General features: G+C 33.2%; 2 protein-coding genes across 2 annotated transcripts; one reads left to right on the forward strand and one right to left on the reverse strand.

Annotated features, from left to right (window-relative positions):
• The first annotated feature begins 1412 nt into the window (after positions 1-1412).
• On the forward strand, positions 1413-12922 carry LOC148281998 (putative RNA-binding protein 19). The gene is made up of 15 exons (XM_088225765.1): positions 1413-1528; positions 1745-2140; positions 3158-3415; positions 4902-5042; positions 5815-5995; positions 6081-6175; positions 6343-6451; positions 6535-6723; positions 7617-7775; positions 7862-7965; positions 8170-8688; positions 11186-11388; positions 11559-11675; positions 11757-11865; positions 12653-12922. The coding sequence occupies exons 1-15, from the start codon at positions 1493-1495 to the stop codon at positions 12851-12853; spliced, it is 2817 nt and encodes a 938-aa protein (XP_088081891.1). The 5' UTR covers positions 1413-1492; the 3' UTR covers positions 12854-12922.
• A 2520-nt stretch (positions 12923-15442) lies between these two features.
• On the reverse strand, positions 15443-18345 carry TM9SF3 (transmembrane 9 superfamily protein member 3). The gene has a single exon (XM_088225766.1). The coding sequence runs from the start codon at positions 18235-18237 to the stop codon at positions 16504-16506; it is 1734 nt and encodes a 577-aa protein (XP_088081892.1). The 5' UTR covers positions 18238-18345; the 3' UTR covers positions 15443-16503.
• Positions 18346-18490: the final 145 nt, after the last annotated feature.

The following is an 18490-nucleotide window of genomic DNA, read 5'->3' on the forward strand; positions in this document are numbered from 1 at the left end:
TGATGTTATGTTAAACAAGCTGAGTGAGATCGGTTTCTCGGATGGAATGCTAAAATTAATGGCGAGCTACCTCCAAAACCGAAATCAATACGTTTCACATGGCTTGATTGCATCAAAAAATTTAATGCTTACTCAGGTGCTCCCCAGGGATCCAACCTGGGCCCATTACCGTTCTCTATTTTTAACAATGATATTAAAAAAGTTGTAGTCAAATCATGTTTTTTATTATTCGCGGATGACTGAAAGCTATTTTTGAGGGTTAAAACCTTGGACGATTTTCGTACTCTCCAGGCGGATATGATAAACGTATCTGAATGGGGAAGACGAAATAAATTATTGTTCAATATTTCAAAATGCTCAGTTATGTCTTTCACCAGGGCCCACAAAACGCTTTTCTTTCGCTATAGAATGAATGACCAGAATCTTATGCGGATTGCGAAGGTTAAAGATCTAGGCATCACTTTAGTGAAATCCCTGACATTTCGTGATTAGATTGAAACAGTTTGTAGTAGTTTGTTGAAGATGTTAGGATTCGTCTTGCGTACTGCCAGAGTTTTTTGTAGTACACGAGTACTGAGAATTCTTTTTAATTCGTTGGTGTGAAGTAGACTCGACAGTGGCTCGATGATTTGGGTACCGTGGGAGTTGAATTACTCTCTTATGGTGGATAAGGTGCAGAAGAACTTTCTTCGGTTTCTCTACATAAGGGAGTGTGGATATTATCCATGGCTTTATCCTACTGAGTTTCTCCAGGGTATGCTTGGTTACAGCAGTTTGAAGACTAGAAGGAATGTGTATTTAACAGCGCACTTCTTTCGATTGTTGCGCGGTGTTTTTGACAACCCTGAAATTATGCGAAGCATTAGCTTTTATGTTTTGGATAGTTACCTTAGACAGCGTCAGCATAGACTGTTTCACATTCCAATACACAGGACCAACCTACCAAAGATTATGCCTGTTGGAAGGGCTATCTCTATGTTGAACAATATTACTTTGGACATTGACATTTTTAACGTCTCTGAAGGAGTTTTCCGTTACAAGATTCTTTTACTTTTTTAACATATTATTCTCTGGATATTATGTATACTTATTAGTTTTTTTTATATATATTATATATACCTAATTTCACCTAATTATTTTAATTATTTCTATATGTATGAATTAAGATATTCCATTTTGTAATGTACTTATATATGAATTAATAAAATTGAAAATGAAATTATTATTTTTTTGCAAACTTAACTCTCGTTGTTTCTAAGTTTTGATGACTTAGTTATGATAAAAAGAATATTCTGAACTGTCCTCATCTGTAAATTCTAGTGCTACCATCCACTTTTATGCGCTAAATTAAATTAGTACCTACGTACCTAGTTCAGGACTATTAGAAATTTGTGCTATAATCTTTTGTCTATGACTATAATGTGTGAAATGTCAAATTTTCACGTGTGTTTTGTGTATATTTGTCAAATTTGATAGATCGTAGGTTTTCAACATGTCAAGACTAATTGTTAAAAACTTACCGAACAATGTAAGTTATATTTATTGTAACCCATGCTAATGTATTGAAATTAAGTAGGATTTATTTAATTATTCCTGACAAAATATTTAAAAAAGTAAGGTTACCTCATTAATTTCATCAAATTATATTTGTTTTTAAAATATACAAGAGCAAGTTATTTATCTATGTTCTACGGGGTTTTTAAGATCTTCTAGGATTTTTTTAATATTCTAATTTTTATTACAGGTTACAACAGACAAATTGCGTCAAATCTTTAGCGAAAAGGGTGAAATCACAGATGTACAATTAAAGTACACCAAGGAAGGAAAGTTTCGTAACTTTGGGTTTATAGGATTTAAAACAGAGGACCAGGCTTCATTGGCGAGGGATTTCTTCAATGGATCGTGCATCAAGACCACTCGTATTGTGGTAGAAACGTGCGTATCTCTCGGAAATACTGAAAAGCCTCAGGCTTGGAGCAAATATGCCCCGGACAGTTCGGCTTATAAAAAAGCCCACAACATTTCCGATGATAAAGATGATTCTAAAAAGGAAGGTAAAGAAAAGAAATTGAGCAAAGAGGAATGGAAGAAAAAGAAAGAAAAAGAAAAAAACAAGAAGATTCAAGAGATTTTAGAAAAGGTAACAGTTACCCAAAATATGGACATGTAACTGATAATTTATTTTACATTTATTATTAATTTTTTTAAATTATGGGTAAAGTTTTTGATTCAATGGCCTCATGTAAAAACCCTGAATTAGGAAACCGAGTGGAGATAAGAATAGTGGTTGGCGTGTTTGCCTACCATTCTTGAGGCCCGGGGTACGATTCCTGGCAGGGCGGACTTGAAATATTGATTTAAAATTTATTTTTATATCTTTTTTAATTTATATTTAATATTTTATTGTTCCTGGACTTGCACCTGAAGTGTAAGACTAATCACCTTACCTTCATGTAAGAGATGATAGAAATAAGCTGCATTTGGTTTACCGATGCAGTGCCCTATGCACTGCAGGGTGCGGAAAAGGGAATGACGATGATGATGAATGTTCTCTCCATAGTCCTCATCATCATTTTGATTCAGTGGGGACATTCCCTATCGTTGGCCCTGTGCTTAGATGCCTTGGTTTAACCCTCGGCCATCTTAATACAATTTCAGCATCGATGATCATCTTCTTTTTCCTTCTTGGTGCAGGTCATAGATTTATGGTCTCCCACGCAGTGCAAGCAGCGGTCTTTGTTTTCCAGGCATCTTGCCACGGAATGACCAAAGCCCATGCAGTCTGCGATACTACCACAAGACCACAACCGAGCTCATTCATATTTCGCAAACTTTCTGATCTCACTATCCACCAAAACTTAATATTAAATGAGGTAAAAAAGAAAATGTATTTTGATCCCTGTGGTGTTATGGCTAAGACGCCATCCTTTCACACGGAAGGTTCCGGGTTCGATTCCTGATAAGATCACAAATATTAATGTGATTATACTCAAGCCTGGGTGTCCTGTGCTGTAATGGATTTATTTAAATAATTGTGTATTTGAATACCGAATGTCAAAGTTATTTGAAAATGTATTTTTATGTTTGCGTTGTAGGTATTACATATTAAAATATTAAGTTATGTGTATTTCAATTGCATTATCCATTTCTATTTCAGCACAAAGATGACCCCCTATTTTCTGAGTTCATGGAAGTCCACGCATCAAAGCTGGACAAAGCCATGTGGGGAAATGACGCCGTTGTCAATAAAAATAATAAAAAGAAATCAAAGAGCGACGTAATTGAAAAAGATAACAATGCCGAAGAAGAAGAAAATGATAGTGGAGTGGAAAATGAGGACAGAGCTTCAGAAGTTGGAGAAAAAGAAAAATTTGCCAAAAGTAAAATAGCAGATCAAGCTATCAGTGATTTAGAGGTATAAAATTACTTTTTTAATCTCATTTAAACATTGAGATATAATATAAAGAGATAACATTCCATACAAATCCGATCTAAAAAGTCGTCCTCAAAGGAAAAGAAATGACCAGCGGAGGGAACAAGAATTGTAACATCATATCACGTCGACTTTGACAAGCAAAACAAGTAGTACAGTAAAAAGCACAGACTTTTTACATTGGTCTACTGTAAGTTCTATTCAGTATGTCGCTCCCGTCCGCATTCGTGTCACTTATGTTTATTGTTTCACTATACACCCGACTAATTAAGCAGGACAGAAACAGGAGATGGCTTATGACTGGTAACATATTAATGAAACGTTTTTAACATTAAAATAGCTATTTTAAACAAGTATTTAAGATAAAAACATTGCTTACCGGTGAAAGGTTATACTATCGCTTTTTCTATCTTTCGAGATTGATTTTTTTTATTTGTTTATTTTTCCATACACATATTATTTACAAAGAGATATAATTACAAAAATACACTATAAAAAAATGCATCTTAAAATTAAGCTATAACATAAATTGGAAAAAAATTGTGCTGTATCTTAGCATACATATAGGAATTTTAGTAATTGCGAGGAGACAAAAGTTCAAAAGTAGCCGGGGACTGCTCGCAACAGATTAAAGTCCGTTCTATCAAACATATGCCAATTGGCCGCAGGTTGAGGGACCATATTTCGGACGCTCATGCTTACTCTAGTTATATACCTTAATGTTATAAATAATAATAATAATAATTATGGATAACTTATATAGCGCCATTTTCATAATATAATACCTCAAGGGCGCTTTACAAAGTTATTATATAAAGATATAAATTTAACTTTAACTTTTTAATTTAAGAAAAATAATGTACTTTTTCATACTACTTTTCCACCACATGCTAAGAATTTATTCAAATGATTTAGAGAACAAGTGGGTTTTAAGTTTCTTCCGAAACATTACTTCACTCTCACAGTTTTGGATTTCTGCTGGGAGAGCATTCCATGCCTGCTACCGTAGGGCCTGCTACCGCAAATGCACGTTCGCCGATTCTAATAAGACCATTCTATCTCTAACACTATTTTATTAGGACTGCACAATTTTGTTTAATTTATATATTTTCAAAAAAACTCATTAGGATAATTATAAAAGTACATCATAAAAAATATTCCTAAGATTCACAGTATGGCCCTGAAAAATCGCGTATATAAATAAAGTATTTTTCTTATTATCATTAATTATAAATAATTCAGTTAGAAAGTTGGAATGAAATTATGGTTTTGGATCTCTGATCCAGAGTCTGCTAAACCAACTCAACTCTAATTTACAATAACATTAATATTACATGTGACAAATAGGCCCAAATGTAACTGAGACCCGAAGGGCTAAATTTCCTATTAAATAATAGTCGGCGATAGCAGTTAATTAAAAATTTTAACTGCTTTTTTGTTGCAATTCTAATTATTTTTCAATTCCCAGTATATGAAGTCACTGATGAAAAAGAAAACCAAAAAATCTAAAGGTGTTGAAGAAACTATAGCAAGTGGGGATGAGGAAAATGTGAAAAAGAAACCTAAAAAGAAAAAGGAACCGAGAAATAGAGTTCTTTACTTAGTCAAGGTAAGAATCAAACATACCTACATGTTTTTTATTCCAAATATCAATCCTAGTTAGGCAGACTAGACATGATCTAGAGAAATCTATTACCTAAGTGTGTATGTATTAATTGTTATTTCTGTTAATAAACCATGATTATTATTATCATTATAGAAATTACTAAATTAAACACATTTTTCCTGTTTGGATCAATTACAGCTGTACAAGAAGTCATGTAATCAAATATGCTACAAATATTTATAGTCCACAAAAAAAAAATATTGTAGAACATTGATTTTAGATTATTTTGACACTGAAAATCGTCCCTGACGCACTAATGTATAAAGTGTTTATTTCTATAAATTTACATCCTAAGCATACAGTAATACACATACAGTATATATAATACATGTTTGTATAAACTATTTGTTCATAACATTTATTGAATGCTCATAATTTTAAAAGATACCTGGTTTTAAAATTACTAACCTCTAAAGTGCCTGTCGGTGCAGAAATATCACAATTTTTCAACAATTGAATATTCCATACAGCACTCGAAAGATAAAATCATACAGTGATTCCTTTAACAATTCTTCATATAAATTTTAAGACACTCATCTCCCTCTCTTTCTTTTTTCCACATTTAGTAGTTTGTTGGTCACTACATTTGTACATCGATTGCAACATTATCACAGTTGCGAATCATAAATGGTAGCCTGACATGATATCTACAATATAAGAAGGTGAAAGCCTTATTCCGAACCTACTTCAATTAATCAACATATTTCTTTTTCAGATTCAAGGAATGCCTTTTTCGTGTAAAAAGAAAGACGTCAAAGAGTTTTTCAGACCACTGGTTCCGTTTACCATAAGAATACCTCGCTGCTTAGGAAAAGTAACCAGAGGATTTTGTTATGTTGGCTTCAGATCAGAAGAAGAAAGAAAAAAGGCAATGTTCAAAAGCAAGAGCTTCTTAGGTGCCCATTTACGTAACTGATACACAAATATTTACATTTTGTTTTATCCAATTTGTTTTATTGACCGTTTAACCTTTTTCCCCAGCTGGTCACCGAGTGCTGGTCAATAAATATGAAAATAAATCAATGCCTGATGAAGAATCGACAGATGTTTCCGGTTTTAAAAGAAAAACACAAGAGGTTATTGATTTTTTTATAAATAAACAAACTTTATGGTATCCCTACCTCACTCTCCCAAGTAAAATTAGTAAAAAAAATATTTTTTTTGTTGTCTCTGCATAGGGTGTTTCATTATAGAGCTTATTTTGTTTATATGTAAATAGTACTTATTTCTATTTGTTTTTCAGGATTCTCTAAAGAACGAAGAAAGCATAGCTGAGAGTGGTCGTATTTATGTGAGAAATCTTCCATATGTTACTACTGAAAATGAATTACAAGAACTGTTTGAGAAATTTGGTAATTTGACACATGAATTGCATTATTATTTTTGTGTCTTTATTTATTTTATAGAAAATTATATTATCAGTGTATTGTTTTAGGTCTGGTGACAGAGGTGAACTTACCTATTGATAAATTAACACATCAGCCCAAAGGATTTGGTCATATAACATTCATGATGCCAGAACATGCTGTCAAGGCATTTATTGCGCTTGATGGTTCCATCTTTAGTGGAAGAATGCTACATTTACTTCCTGGCAAAGCGAAACCAGAATTGGATCCCAATGAAGGTGAAATATTTTCAAGAAAAAATCTCTCAATCATTGTAAATATCCACCCACCGTGTGTGTAAAATTGCATCTTAAAAAATTATCTAAATACACCGTTTTAAAATATTTATGGTTTGTCCTTTCTCTAAAATGTTCTTCATCTCTGTTGTAATTTGTTAATCAGACTGATAAACTCAAAATTCAGGGATTCTTGATAAAAAAAAATTTAATACTCTTCTTTTATTTTATTTATTTATTTTAAATTTACATGTACGTAATTTATCACATACAGCACACCCACCAATAATTATAATATACATATCAGTTTTTTTTAATGTAAAAAAAGTGCATACTAGAACATTCAAAGGTACAGATGCATAAACGTGTAGTCCATAAAAACAATAAAAAAAACAGACAATTTAATCACTAATACACATTACGACACTTAACATAGTTAGAGAGAAAGAGTCTAAAATTGGTAATCCTAACATGGAAAAGGTCCATCTCTCTTGGTAGGCTGTTCAATAGACCAATCTTCCTACCCACAGGCATCATCAACAGCAAATTGGTCCTGCATTCAGGAAAAACAAATGGTCTGTGTTACCTAACTCTTATGTAGTTGCTCGTTGCATATATATTTTTTTAGTTTCGTTACTTATTATTTATTTCTCCATCATCTAAAGTAGAGTAAGTTGATTATTTCTTAAGCATACACATATGTGCTGCAACTATCTTATTTATAACTTTGAACACTGCATTTGACATTTAGTTTAGCACAACTGCTACTCCAATTACTGGTGCAAACTATTCATGTTACTTATTCTTATTTCCTTTCGACCAGCTAGTTTTTGGTAAAGATCTATAGCTTACTATGAAATTAATTTAGTAATCTTTATTGATTCTTTATATTTTAGAGGGACTTACCTATAAGCAAAAAAAGGAACGACAACAGAAGTTACAGGCGGGTTCAGCCCATAACTGGAATACATTATTCCTAGGAGCTAATGCAATAGCTGATGTAGTAGCAAGTACTTTCAATACAACTAAAGAAAAGTTCCTTGAAGGAAATGCCAGTGAGTATCGATGAATAACTTTTTTGAAAAGAATAATATAATTAATACACTATGTGCATAAAAACAATTTCAACTTTATATTTTAGAAACCAGTGCTGCTGTGCGTTTAGCTTTGGGAGAAACACAACTTGTCTCAAATACAAAAAAGTTTTTGGAAGATAATGGAGTGTGCTTAGATGCTTTCAATCAGGTATAAATATAAAAGTATTTTGCAAATGTTTCAAAGACTTCCACACTAAGATGCTGTGCTTCGGGGAGGACTAAATTGTTTTTTTTTTTAATGTTTTATATATATTTTAGTTATTGTACACATGTCATTTATACACATATGAAATTTTAGTTTCTAAGTTTTTAATATGCTCAAGTCAAATTTTGAATTGTTCTTTGATTGCAGGTAGCCAAAAAGAGATCTAAAAGTGTAATTTTAGTCAAAAACATGCCTGCACAAACTACTTTCGATGAAGTCCTAAAGCTCTTTGAACCTTTCGGTTTTATAGCTCGTTTGGTTATGCCTCCCCATGGAATCACTGCCTTAGTGGAATTTGTGGAACCCACGGAGGCACGAAAAGCTTTTTCCAAGCTGGCTTATTCCAAATTTAAGTACCTTCCACTTTATTTAGAATGGGCACCAGATAATGTGTTTACCAAGCCAGCAGATCAAAATGAAATTTCGAAAGAAGTAGATCCCACAGTAAAGAAAGAATTAGATCTTAGTGTTGGCAAAAAAAATGATAAAAAGAACAGGAAAAATAAAAATACACCGGACACCGAGACTATCAAAGAAATTGTAACGGAACCCGTTAAAGTAGAAGAAAAAAAAGAAACTGAAGAGGAAGAAGAATTACCTGAGGCAGACACCATACTTTTTGTCAAAAGTCTTAACTTCGAAACTAGAGAAGACGCATTAAGAGAGGTTCATTTTTTGTTTTATTTAATACTTAAATTTATGCTAAAGTAAAGAAATAATGTTTTCTATAATTACGTTATTAAGTTTATTTCCATTTTATGTGTTGGTTGGATTTGGTTTATTTTGCAAGCATTTTATTGTTTTTTTTGTTTTATTTTTCAAAAATCATTTTACTTTCATATTTCAAAAGTTTAGTGACCTTTTATTGTAATCATTGTGTTACAAATATATTACTTTTATATAATATATAATTACAACTTTCAACAAAATAAATTTACCCATTTAATGCTGATAAATAAAACCATATATATTTTTTTTTAATAAATATTTGCAGTCTTATGATTTACCCAAATATTTAATTTTGAGGGCCATTTTCAACGAGTTGTAAATAACTCACTATTAGAAAATGGAATCAAGTTGGGGTAGAGTGGGATTCGAACCACGGACCTTTGGTCTGTGAGTCCGAGACACTAGCCACAGGACCACAACCCGAAGAATTGAATGCCAAAACGATACAAATTAAAAAAATTATTGTGTGTTTGGAAACTATGTTGAAAACCGATAAATTAAAACTGAAAATGGTTTGCAAGAGTTAAAATACAGTACCAGGGCCGCGATTATAAACGCTATCTTCATAGGTACATATCGAGACAGTATAAACTAACATAGATATTTATTTACAAAAATTTATATATTTTAATAAAAATTCAAAGTACCTTCGTCAGTAACCTGTAATCGAACATGTTTAGAAAAAAAAAAACAGAAAACATAATTGTACATAAAATTAAAGATAAATTTTAACTTCCTATTAGAATACGGACTCTGGGGGGCGATTAGATTTGGAATATATGGAAGCTTTACCTTCACTTTGACGGTAAAATTTAAGGTAAATTCTTCCAAGTGATTATGAAAATTCACTTTAGACCCTGTATCTTCTTGTTTGACAGTCAGAGAAGGTATAGACATCAATAGCTATCGAGGTCACTTGTACCCAACAGTTTGTTTATCTATTTATTTTATTTATTTAAATCTTAAAGTAGGGCACACATATCATACATATTGTTATGTGTGTTCTAATAATAACATTGAAAATATATTTAATTTATAAATTGTTTATCACATATGTCTTGACCATTATTTTAAATTTTGATATGTTTTTTTCTTCATAAATATTTTTTTCCATTTCGTAATACTTTTTAATTGCTTTAAATAAAATTGAATTTTGTGACTTTGCCTTTTTCCTAAATGGAAGTCTAATTTTGTTCTTTTCTCTAGTATTGTGATCGTGTTCATGCTGGTTCCGATCAATTTTTTTCCAAAATTCTGTTTTTTTATTAGAGTTTATAATTTTATGAACAAATATCATTGTATTGTAAAATATTCTTTGTTTATATGTTAATAATTTCATTTCATTTACCATCGACTTTACCCTCGTATATCTGTTTTTTTTCAAAATGATTCTAAAGGCTTTATTTTGTAATACAGTTAGTTTATCTATGTTTTCTTTGTTTGATAAAAATAAAATGCTACTACAGTAGTTAACGTGTGGTTCAATAATTGCTTTGTAAATAGTTTTGCAAGAGTCCTTATCAATAAATCTTCTGATCCTTCCCAAAATTGATATTTTTTTTGCAATCTTATTTATTACCATCTTAGCGTTTTGGTGAAATGTAAATTTTGAATCCAACATTACACCTAAATATTTAATTTCAGTGACTTCATTAAGTTTTTCATTTTCTATTACAATTGATGGTGTAATTTCTATTCTTTTGTTTCCTATATTCATATATTTAGTTTTGTTAACATTTAATTTTAATTTATTAATTTTTAGCCACAGTGATACACTATTAAGATCATGATTTAGTCTGTCCATAATTGTTTTATAATTTTCTCCCGATATATATATTAAGGCATCGTCTGCAAAGAGATGCATCGTCTCTATGCTCTGGAAGTGACAAAAATCATCTTCATGCTAGGACTTTTTGCTTTAATTTCGATTTATTTCAATTCCAAATATTTTTTTAGGTGGCTACTTTTTATCACTGAAGTCTGTTAAATACAAAAGAAATAACTCAATTTTAATTTTACATTGACAATGAAGTAAAGTTTGACAGTTATGACAGCAGTGAGAGCACCATTTAGTGGTTGAGATGTAAAAATTCAAAGTAGTTACAGCGTATGCGTCAGATCATTTAACCTTTGAGATGACAATGAAATAAATATTGGCATTATGAAAAAAAAAAAAACCGTTTAATTTTTTTAAATTGATAGCCGTATCTTTCTGCAAACACTTATCGACGTGTCAGTAGAGCCAGCTTCCTTATGCTGATGAAGAGAGTGTTTTTAAGTGCCCTCAGGCCCATTCTATAAATATTATAACTTTATGTTACCTATATATATGGAGACTAAAGTTAGATACTCACAATGTTAAACAAACATTCTATCTGTTTTTGTACTTTGAATATTCATATATCATGTATTCATTTACTGTGTTATATTTTAGCATTTCAAGGGTTGTGGGAGAATATACTCAGCTACAGTAGCTTTGAAAAAAGATCCTCGCAATCTTGGACAACAACTTTCCATGGGATATGGTTTTGTACAGTTTTATTCCAAAACAGCAACCGAAAGAGCTCTGAAAAACCTGCAATTCACTTCACTAGATGGAAAACAAATTGAATTGAAGAGATCTGAAAGGACCGGAAGGTGACCAAACTTTTAATTTAGATCTTCAGCTTGAAGTTGTTCTTATTAGGCAACTAATTTTTTTCCATACATTTTTACTATCCTAAGATTGCTATCTACAAATTATTCTTAAAGCTGATCTTTTGCACATGAAGGTGTGTTTTAATTTAAAATGAATGTTTGATTTTCAGCCTCCAAGTAAAAACTGCTAAAAAAGAAACACAGATCAAGAAACAGACTGGAACTAAAATCCTTGTTAGAAATGTTCCGTTCCAGGCAAATCAAAGAGAAATTCAAGAAATTTTTTCGTGAGTTGTGTTTTTCTTAAGGTTACTTAATTACACTAAAAATTAACTGTTTTACTTTAAAATTTGTTTGTAAATTTTCAGAACATTTGGGGAAATCAAAGCTCTCAGGATGCCTAAAAAGATGCAACCTGGAGAAAGTAATCATAGAGGCTTTTGTTTTGTCGAATATTATAACAAAGGTGATGCAAAGGTAAGGGATTGTCTTATGAAACTTGACATCAGTATACTTTTTGCCTTATTTGTCAAATTTCATAATATTTTGTATTCTATTCTGTGCACACTTTGTGTTCTATTCTATGCACACTTTGTGTTCTATTCTATTTCACCTCTTCACACACCCAATGCAAAACAATTAACACTTATATTTTTACTAAAAATCTCCATCTTTGAATAGTCATGTTTTTGTATCTATATTTTTGGAGACTAGATAGAGCTAATAGTATACATATTATAATTATTTTTTATGTTTCTAATCCTATATTTGTGGTGATATACTCATGTGTCTGTGTCATATAATTGCTCGTCCCATCTCAACACAGGACTTTTAGTCCCATGGAGTTGGGACTTACTGTCTCAAATAATGTACAATAAACTTATGTTTGTTAATTAATAAATAAACTTAATGAAATAAATTTCTCAAAATGCATATCGAGAATAACAGTGGCACATTTAAAAAGAACATTTCTGCATACGTAACTCAAAAATGACGATGCTGGACTTCTGACATTATTAAAATATGTCAAATGAGTTATAGTCTGCAGTCTCTTATGCGACTACCCAGATCTCAATCTTTAAATGCCTCTCTTATCAAAAAAAATATTTTCATCAGTTATGCACACTGTTTAGCCTCATTCACATTGCACAAAAATTAAATCATTATTTTGTTTCTTGCTGACTTCATTATTATCCATTTGTGCATGCAAGATAAAGTGGAAGAGTAAATCAATCAATTATTGCAAGGTTATATTTTTTTTCAGAATGCATTTGATGCCCTCTGCCAGAGTACACATTTATACGGACGAAGGTTGGTACTAGAATGGGCCAAAGCGGAAGATGAAAATGAATTCTTAGACACATTGAGAAAAAGGACTGCGGAATCTTACAACCAAACAACACCTGGCGGGAAAAAAAGCAAAAAGGCTTTAATAGAGCCAGACGAAATGGAAGAAGATGACTGAATTTAGGAATTTTATTTTATGGATAATATAATATTTTATATCAAGAACCATTAAATGGTTAGAAATCCACTTATTGCATTTTTATTTTATTCAGAAAATCAAACAGCGTATACATAGTAAGTTCATTTTAATGTTTAATAACCTTTTTAAGGTGTTGGCGTCTAAATCAAATAAAAACACACAATTTGTTTGAGTTAGTTCGCATTATTTTATTTATTTTTACTTAATTTATTTTACAAATTCTAAAAGTTCAAATTATTTATTCACAAAGTAACATAACAAATAACAAATGATTTAAGACGTTAAATTGGAACTATATATCAAACCGAGAACTCTTGAGCAATGGTTCGACATTATTAAGATATAATACTCTCTAATAGCAAGAGTATTTGCCTCTTAAACATAGTTTCACTAATGTGAAAGATGTCGATCTCGTAAGTGATAATGTTCAGCTGCTTGACTGCTCTTCCAATCGGCATGACCAGAAGCAGGTTGGTTCTGGAAACCGGGAGGTAAAACAGTCTGTGCTGACGCTGTCAGAGATAGCCATCAGGAACATAAAAATTGATACTCTCTAAAATGGCCGAGTTATCGATGAAACCCCTTAACAGTCTGAAAAAATGGGTCAGTGAAGACCCATCCCTTCTAATTTGCAAACTATTGGTCCCAAGCATACCCAAAAGGAACCCAGTGGGATAGAGCCACGGATAACTACCATACTCCCTCATGTAGAGATACCTCAGAATTTTTTTCTGAACCCTCTCCAACATGAGGGAGTATCTCGCTTCGTGCGGATTCCATATCACCGATGCACTCTCAAGCCTCAGGCGAACCAACGAGTTGTACAAATTAAAATACAAAATAAATTAAATCTGCAAGTACAAAGAATGAGTTCTTTGCCGGACTTATTGCTTAAAGCAATATCTTTTAACCAACCGAAAAACAGACTGTTAAAAAGAAGAGTCAGTCAAAAATTTATACAAAAAAGTAAACTAAAAGATACATATATGAATAACCTAATTAATTCAAAATAACAGATGTTTTTTAATGGGGAGATAAATTTGCACATATTAACTTAATAAAGCAGTGGTATTCAACCTTTTTCAATGCTGACTTTTCTTCATACTATAGTATTTTCTCCCTGGATTATAGAACTAGGCCATTTTTTTTAGATATTTACCATTAGTGTGTCCCTATTATTTTGCTTTTTTGATAACTAGGACTACCCGAAAACCCATAAAAGCGCCTAGTCTGAAAACCTGCCATACTCTGACATATGGTGTACAAATATGATAAATAATTTTGAAAAATTACATTCTAATACTCTGATAATATAATATTTGAAAAAAATTGGTTTGGCAAAATCAGTCAGACATGTAGTTTTCTTTTTCTCACAATATCGGGGATAAAATGGAAAATCAACTTTTATGATCAATTTTATCCACAAAGTAAAATTTAGTTTTCTGTGTGAAAAATAGGATACCTGCAAGGGTTGTGAAAAATATTATAAAGAAGTGAGAAAGATTGAAAGTTTACGCTTTGATAAAAGCGGAGCCACTTGAGTTAGGAGAAAATCATATTTGCTACATTTAATTTAATAATGCGCTAAAACGGTTTGAAAGTACACTCTAATGCAGCATATTCCCAATTTTTTTAGGAACCCTAATCTACCTTTTTTCAGCGTAACCTCATCTCAACAATAAAAAAGTAAATTGACAAAAATGATACTTTTAAGAAGCCTTATTATTTGCATGTTGTAATGTTCGACTTGAAAAGAAAGTCTGTATTTTTAATTTAAAAATTTACTGCACATATTTAATGTGAAGAATGAAATTTTGTAGGTGTCGACTGCCTGTTACAGTTGCCTGTCTACAGCAATACACCTTAACTCTCAGAACCCCTGTGACCCCTCCATGGAACACCTTTTAGGAACCGCTCCTTTAATGGATAAAATACATTACATAAACAGTGCCACATCATTCAAACACTCATAATAACATGGCCATTTCTTTCCCGCATTAATGTGCTGTAACAATTAAAAATGAAGTGCAAAAATTGCATACATTATTTTTACTGATAACCTACATTTGTTGTAATGTCGTCAACATTTATTATGAATATTTATGTGAATTTATTTATTGCTGAAACATGATCTAAATGTGCTTCTTTTATTGCTACAAATAGTAGTTAGTTCCATGCCTGATTATCATTAAAATCTAACAGCAATGGAAATCCACTAACCCTTTCTCTGCTTCGAAAATTGACATATTTTATTTATTAGCTTAAACGAACCTTTCTGATAATAAATTACTCACTTATACTGTGAGCACCGCATAGTAGTGCTGTCACAGGTGCTCACAGACGTATGTGAGCATCGCGATAAACGAGTGGACTAATAATCCTTGCAGTATATAAATATTTTATGTGTTTACCAAATAATTTATTTTTTTGGTTTATTCAAATGATAATTTTGCATTTCAAATACAACTTTTGTTTTGTTTAAATTAATGTCACTTGAGTCTGTATTTTGGACCGAATTGGGAAATCTGTACTAAAAAGAAAATTCAAATTTGTAATAAAAATTCTATGTAAAGTAAAAACATTTATTTGAAAAATATGTACATTCTAATTAGTAACAAGTTGAAATCACTTCGTACACTACACTGGCGTTATTATATTCTCAGGAAATATTTCACTAGAGATCAGAAAATAATATCTAATGAATTGGAAAACTTTATATTCACATCAAATAATGGGCATTGAAAATGTACGCAATTTTTGGCAAGTATACAAAAATAAATGCCATTGACTAGTTCCGAAAATATTGCAATCTGATGTTGAATTGTTTTTAGTTTGTTTTAGTTGCATATTTTAACAAAAAAAAGTTTAAAATCTAGATTATTTGAAATAGACAGTTTACTATTGGACAAATTATAAATACATGTTGCAGTTCAAAAAACGCATCACAAAATATCAATAGGTATATTGATACTAAAATACATACAATTTTTTTTCACTTAAGTATGTACAATCCTCATTCCAGATACAAGGTAAAGAAAATGTTGAATATGAATTAAAATGTGATGTTAATGAAGTTATGGCATGAGAATAATACTCGAGTTGTCATCTGTGAGAAAACAAATTGTATAACAATAAGTTAAAAGTCAACTCGCCTTAAGAAAATTGAGTAATAAATACATTTCCATTTATTTAAGACTTAATTATTCCGATATATTAAGTATGCTTGTTTAAAGTATGAACATATATCCTAAATACTAATTTATTTCATACATTATCATGCTGATAAATTATTTTCATCGGATTTCTTCTGGTTTAGTGGAATAACCGAGTCATTCTTTAATTATTTATGTAGAAAAGAGATAAATACATTATTTATTACATTGTTATTTATAATTATTATTTCCTACATAGAAAATATATTTACAAAAGCTCCCAAATGCATTTTGTTATCGAGAATCGAGAGTACTAAACCTAGTGACATCAGTCAGCTGTTTAGGAATACTTGAAAAATCTCATAAATAAGGAATATTACGCACTTATTTATTTAGAGCTAACTCACATTTAAGTAAAGTTCGCATGATTTTTTTAATATTACAAAGTACTCTTCACACTGCATATATCTTGAGTCTTTAGTCAATTTTGACGGTGGAATATATTTTTCTAACAAACAAGCTCGTTCCCACATAACCCACCGTCCCACACATGACTCCCAGTCCAGCGCTGAAGAGAGCCATGTAGCCGAAGTAGAAAGCTGTCTGGAACAGGCCATACATCTTGGTCTTGAACAGGAAGTAGTAGAAGGAGTACAGATAGACGTAGGACGCTGTACTGCCGGCCGCCAGGAAACTCGTCCACTGCCAGCGGTAGTCCTCGGCATTCAGCAGGAAGTATGTGCAGACGATAGTCACGCATACCGTTACAATCATCAAGATGACAAACACTAGCAGCATGAACCCGTACACGTAGTAAATCTTGTAAGCCCAGAAGGAAGTGAAGATAAAATACATTTCGATAAAAATAGATCCGAACGGTAAAATCCCTCCCAACATGATGATTACTGCGGGCTCCATGAACCATTTCTTCTCTGGGATGGGCCTCGGGACTGCGTTGATCCGGCAAGGGAAGTCGGGCTGACCGGCCAAGTTCCTGCCCAGCACCGTGCCCACCAGCGTCAGGGGGAGGATCACGAATATGCAGATGCAGGTCACGGCTATCATGGTACCGATGGGGATGGCGCGGGACGCGTGGTAGTACATGGCGATGAAGTTTATGAAGAAGGCCGTCCCGCACACCATGACGGGCAGCATGAAGGCCGACAGCAGCATCTGGCGGATCCACACCTTACCCCCCATGCGGGCATACAGCGAGCCCCCGAAGTAGCCGTTCACGGCCGACGTGGCGGCGTAGATGAAGATGGAGGTGGACAGGAGGGAGCCGCGCTCCGTGTACAGCTCCCCGAAGATAGTGAAGATGATGACGCTGACGGTGACGGTGGTGAGCTGGTACCCCGAGCCCACGAGGGCGGAGAACAGGGCGAGGTGCGGCACCGGACGGAACACGTCCCCGTGGACTTGCTTCCAGCCGTACTCGTCCCCCAAGTCCCTCTCCAAGTCGTCCAGGTCCTCGTCCTTGGAGTAGCGCGCGTAGTCCTTGCGGAGAGTCCTCATGAGGATCATAGAGACCAGCCCCACGAGGAAGATGACCATCATGAAGCTGTTGAATATGCTGAACCAGTGAATGCGATGCTGGAAGAAGTTGGGGTCGAGGTACTTGTCGAAGCGGTCCTCGAACTTGATGTCGCTCTTCTTCCAGTTGACTTCGTACGTCAGGGGGAACTTAGCGTCCGAAGCGAGCCTCACTTTGTTCTCCGCGGTCAAGTTAACCTCCACGATCCTGTCGCCGTTGTACCCTATGTCGAACTTTTTGTGCGACCAAATATAGTGGTTATTTCCGTCGGCTTCTCCGACTATTCCCCATATCGGCAAGTCGTCTATGTACATTTGATACCAGTAGTGATTCTTTACGGCGTAAACGAAGGCTTTGTATGTCTGCTCGTTCAATTCGATGGCACAGTAATTTTGGGCAGAAACGTCAACCTTATAAGTTATATCGATCCCGCTGAATTCCAATTCGACACCCTGAAGAGCTTCGGACAGGGTCTCATGGTAATGTCCGATGCTTTCCTTGGCCCCCGCGCAGAAAGGTAGAGAGAAATATGCGTACGTTTCTTGCCGATTATGGTACGGGCCGACTGTGTTCATCCAGAGCACTACCTGCTCTTCATTTTTGTACGAATGATTGTGCTCGTCACAATGAGCTAATGCCAAAAATACGGCAAACAAGGTTGTCAGTAACTTGTTCATTTTCTTAATTACATAAATTAAAACATCGGAAAACTGTCAGGCTTTAAAAAAACAAACGAACACGTAGAACATTCACCGAAATCACCATAGTTTTCACCAAGTGTTGCTAACAGAACTTAAACGTCAATAAAAACTTTCCCGAAAATAATTCAATCAACCAGTACTTAAACCAAAATGAGATACTACCCGTTAATGTGAACACTACGAAGCCATAAATATTTGACAGCTAGTTACACCATAGATTTTAATTTAT

Source organism: Micrasema longulum, unplaced genomic scaffold (assembly GCF_059751315.1).
Source record: "Micrasema longulum isolate JH-2025_06_02 unplaced genomic scaffold, ASM5975131v1 h1tg000384l, whole genome shotgun sequence".
In the NCBI taxonomy this organism is placed as follows: Eukaryota; Metazoa; Arthropoda; class Insecta; order Trichoptera; family Brachycentridae; genus Micrasema; species Micrasema longulum.

What these genes read in the sequence shown, in the direction of transcription:
- LOC148281998 (XM_088225765.1), top strand. Translation starts at nt 1,493, where the DNA reads ATGTCAAGACTAATTGTTAAAAACTTACCGAACAAT. An exon ending in GAAATTCAAGAAATTTTTTC is followed by an intron (nt 11,676 to 11,756) that starts GTGAGTTGTGTT and finishes GTAAATTTTCAG; the next exon opens with AACATTTGGGGAAATCAAAG. An exon ending in ATAACAAAGGTGATGCAAAG is followed by an intron (nt 11,866 to 12,652) that starts GTAAGGGATTGT and finishes ATTTTTTTTCAG; the next exon opens with AATGCATTTGATGCCCTCTG.
- TM9SF3 (XM_088225766.1), bottom strand. Translation starts at nt 18,237, where the DNA reads ATGAACAAGTTACTGACAACCTTGTTTGCCGTATTTTTGGCATTAGCT.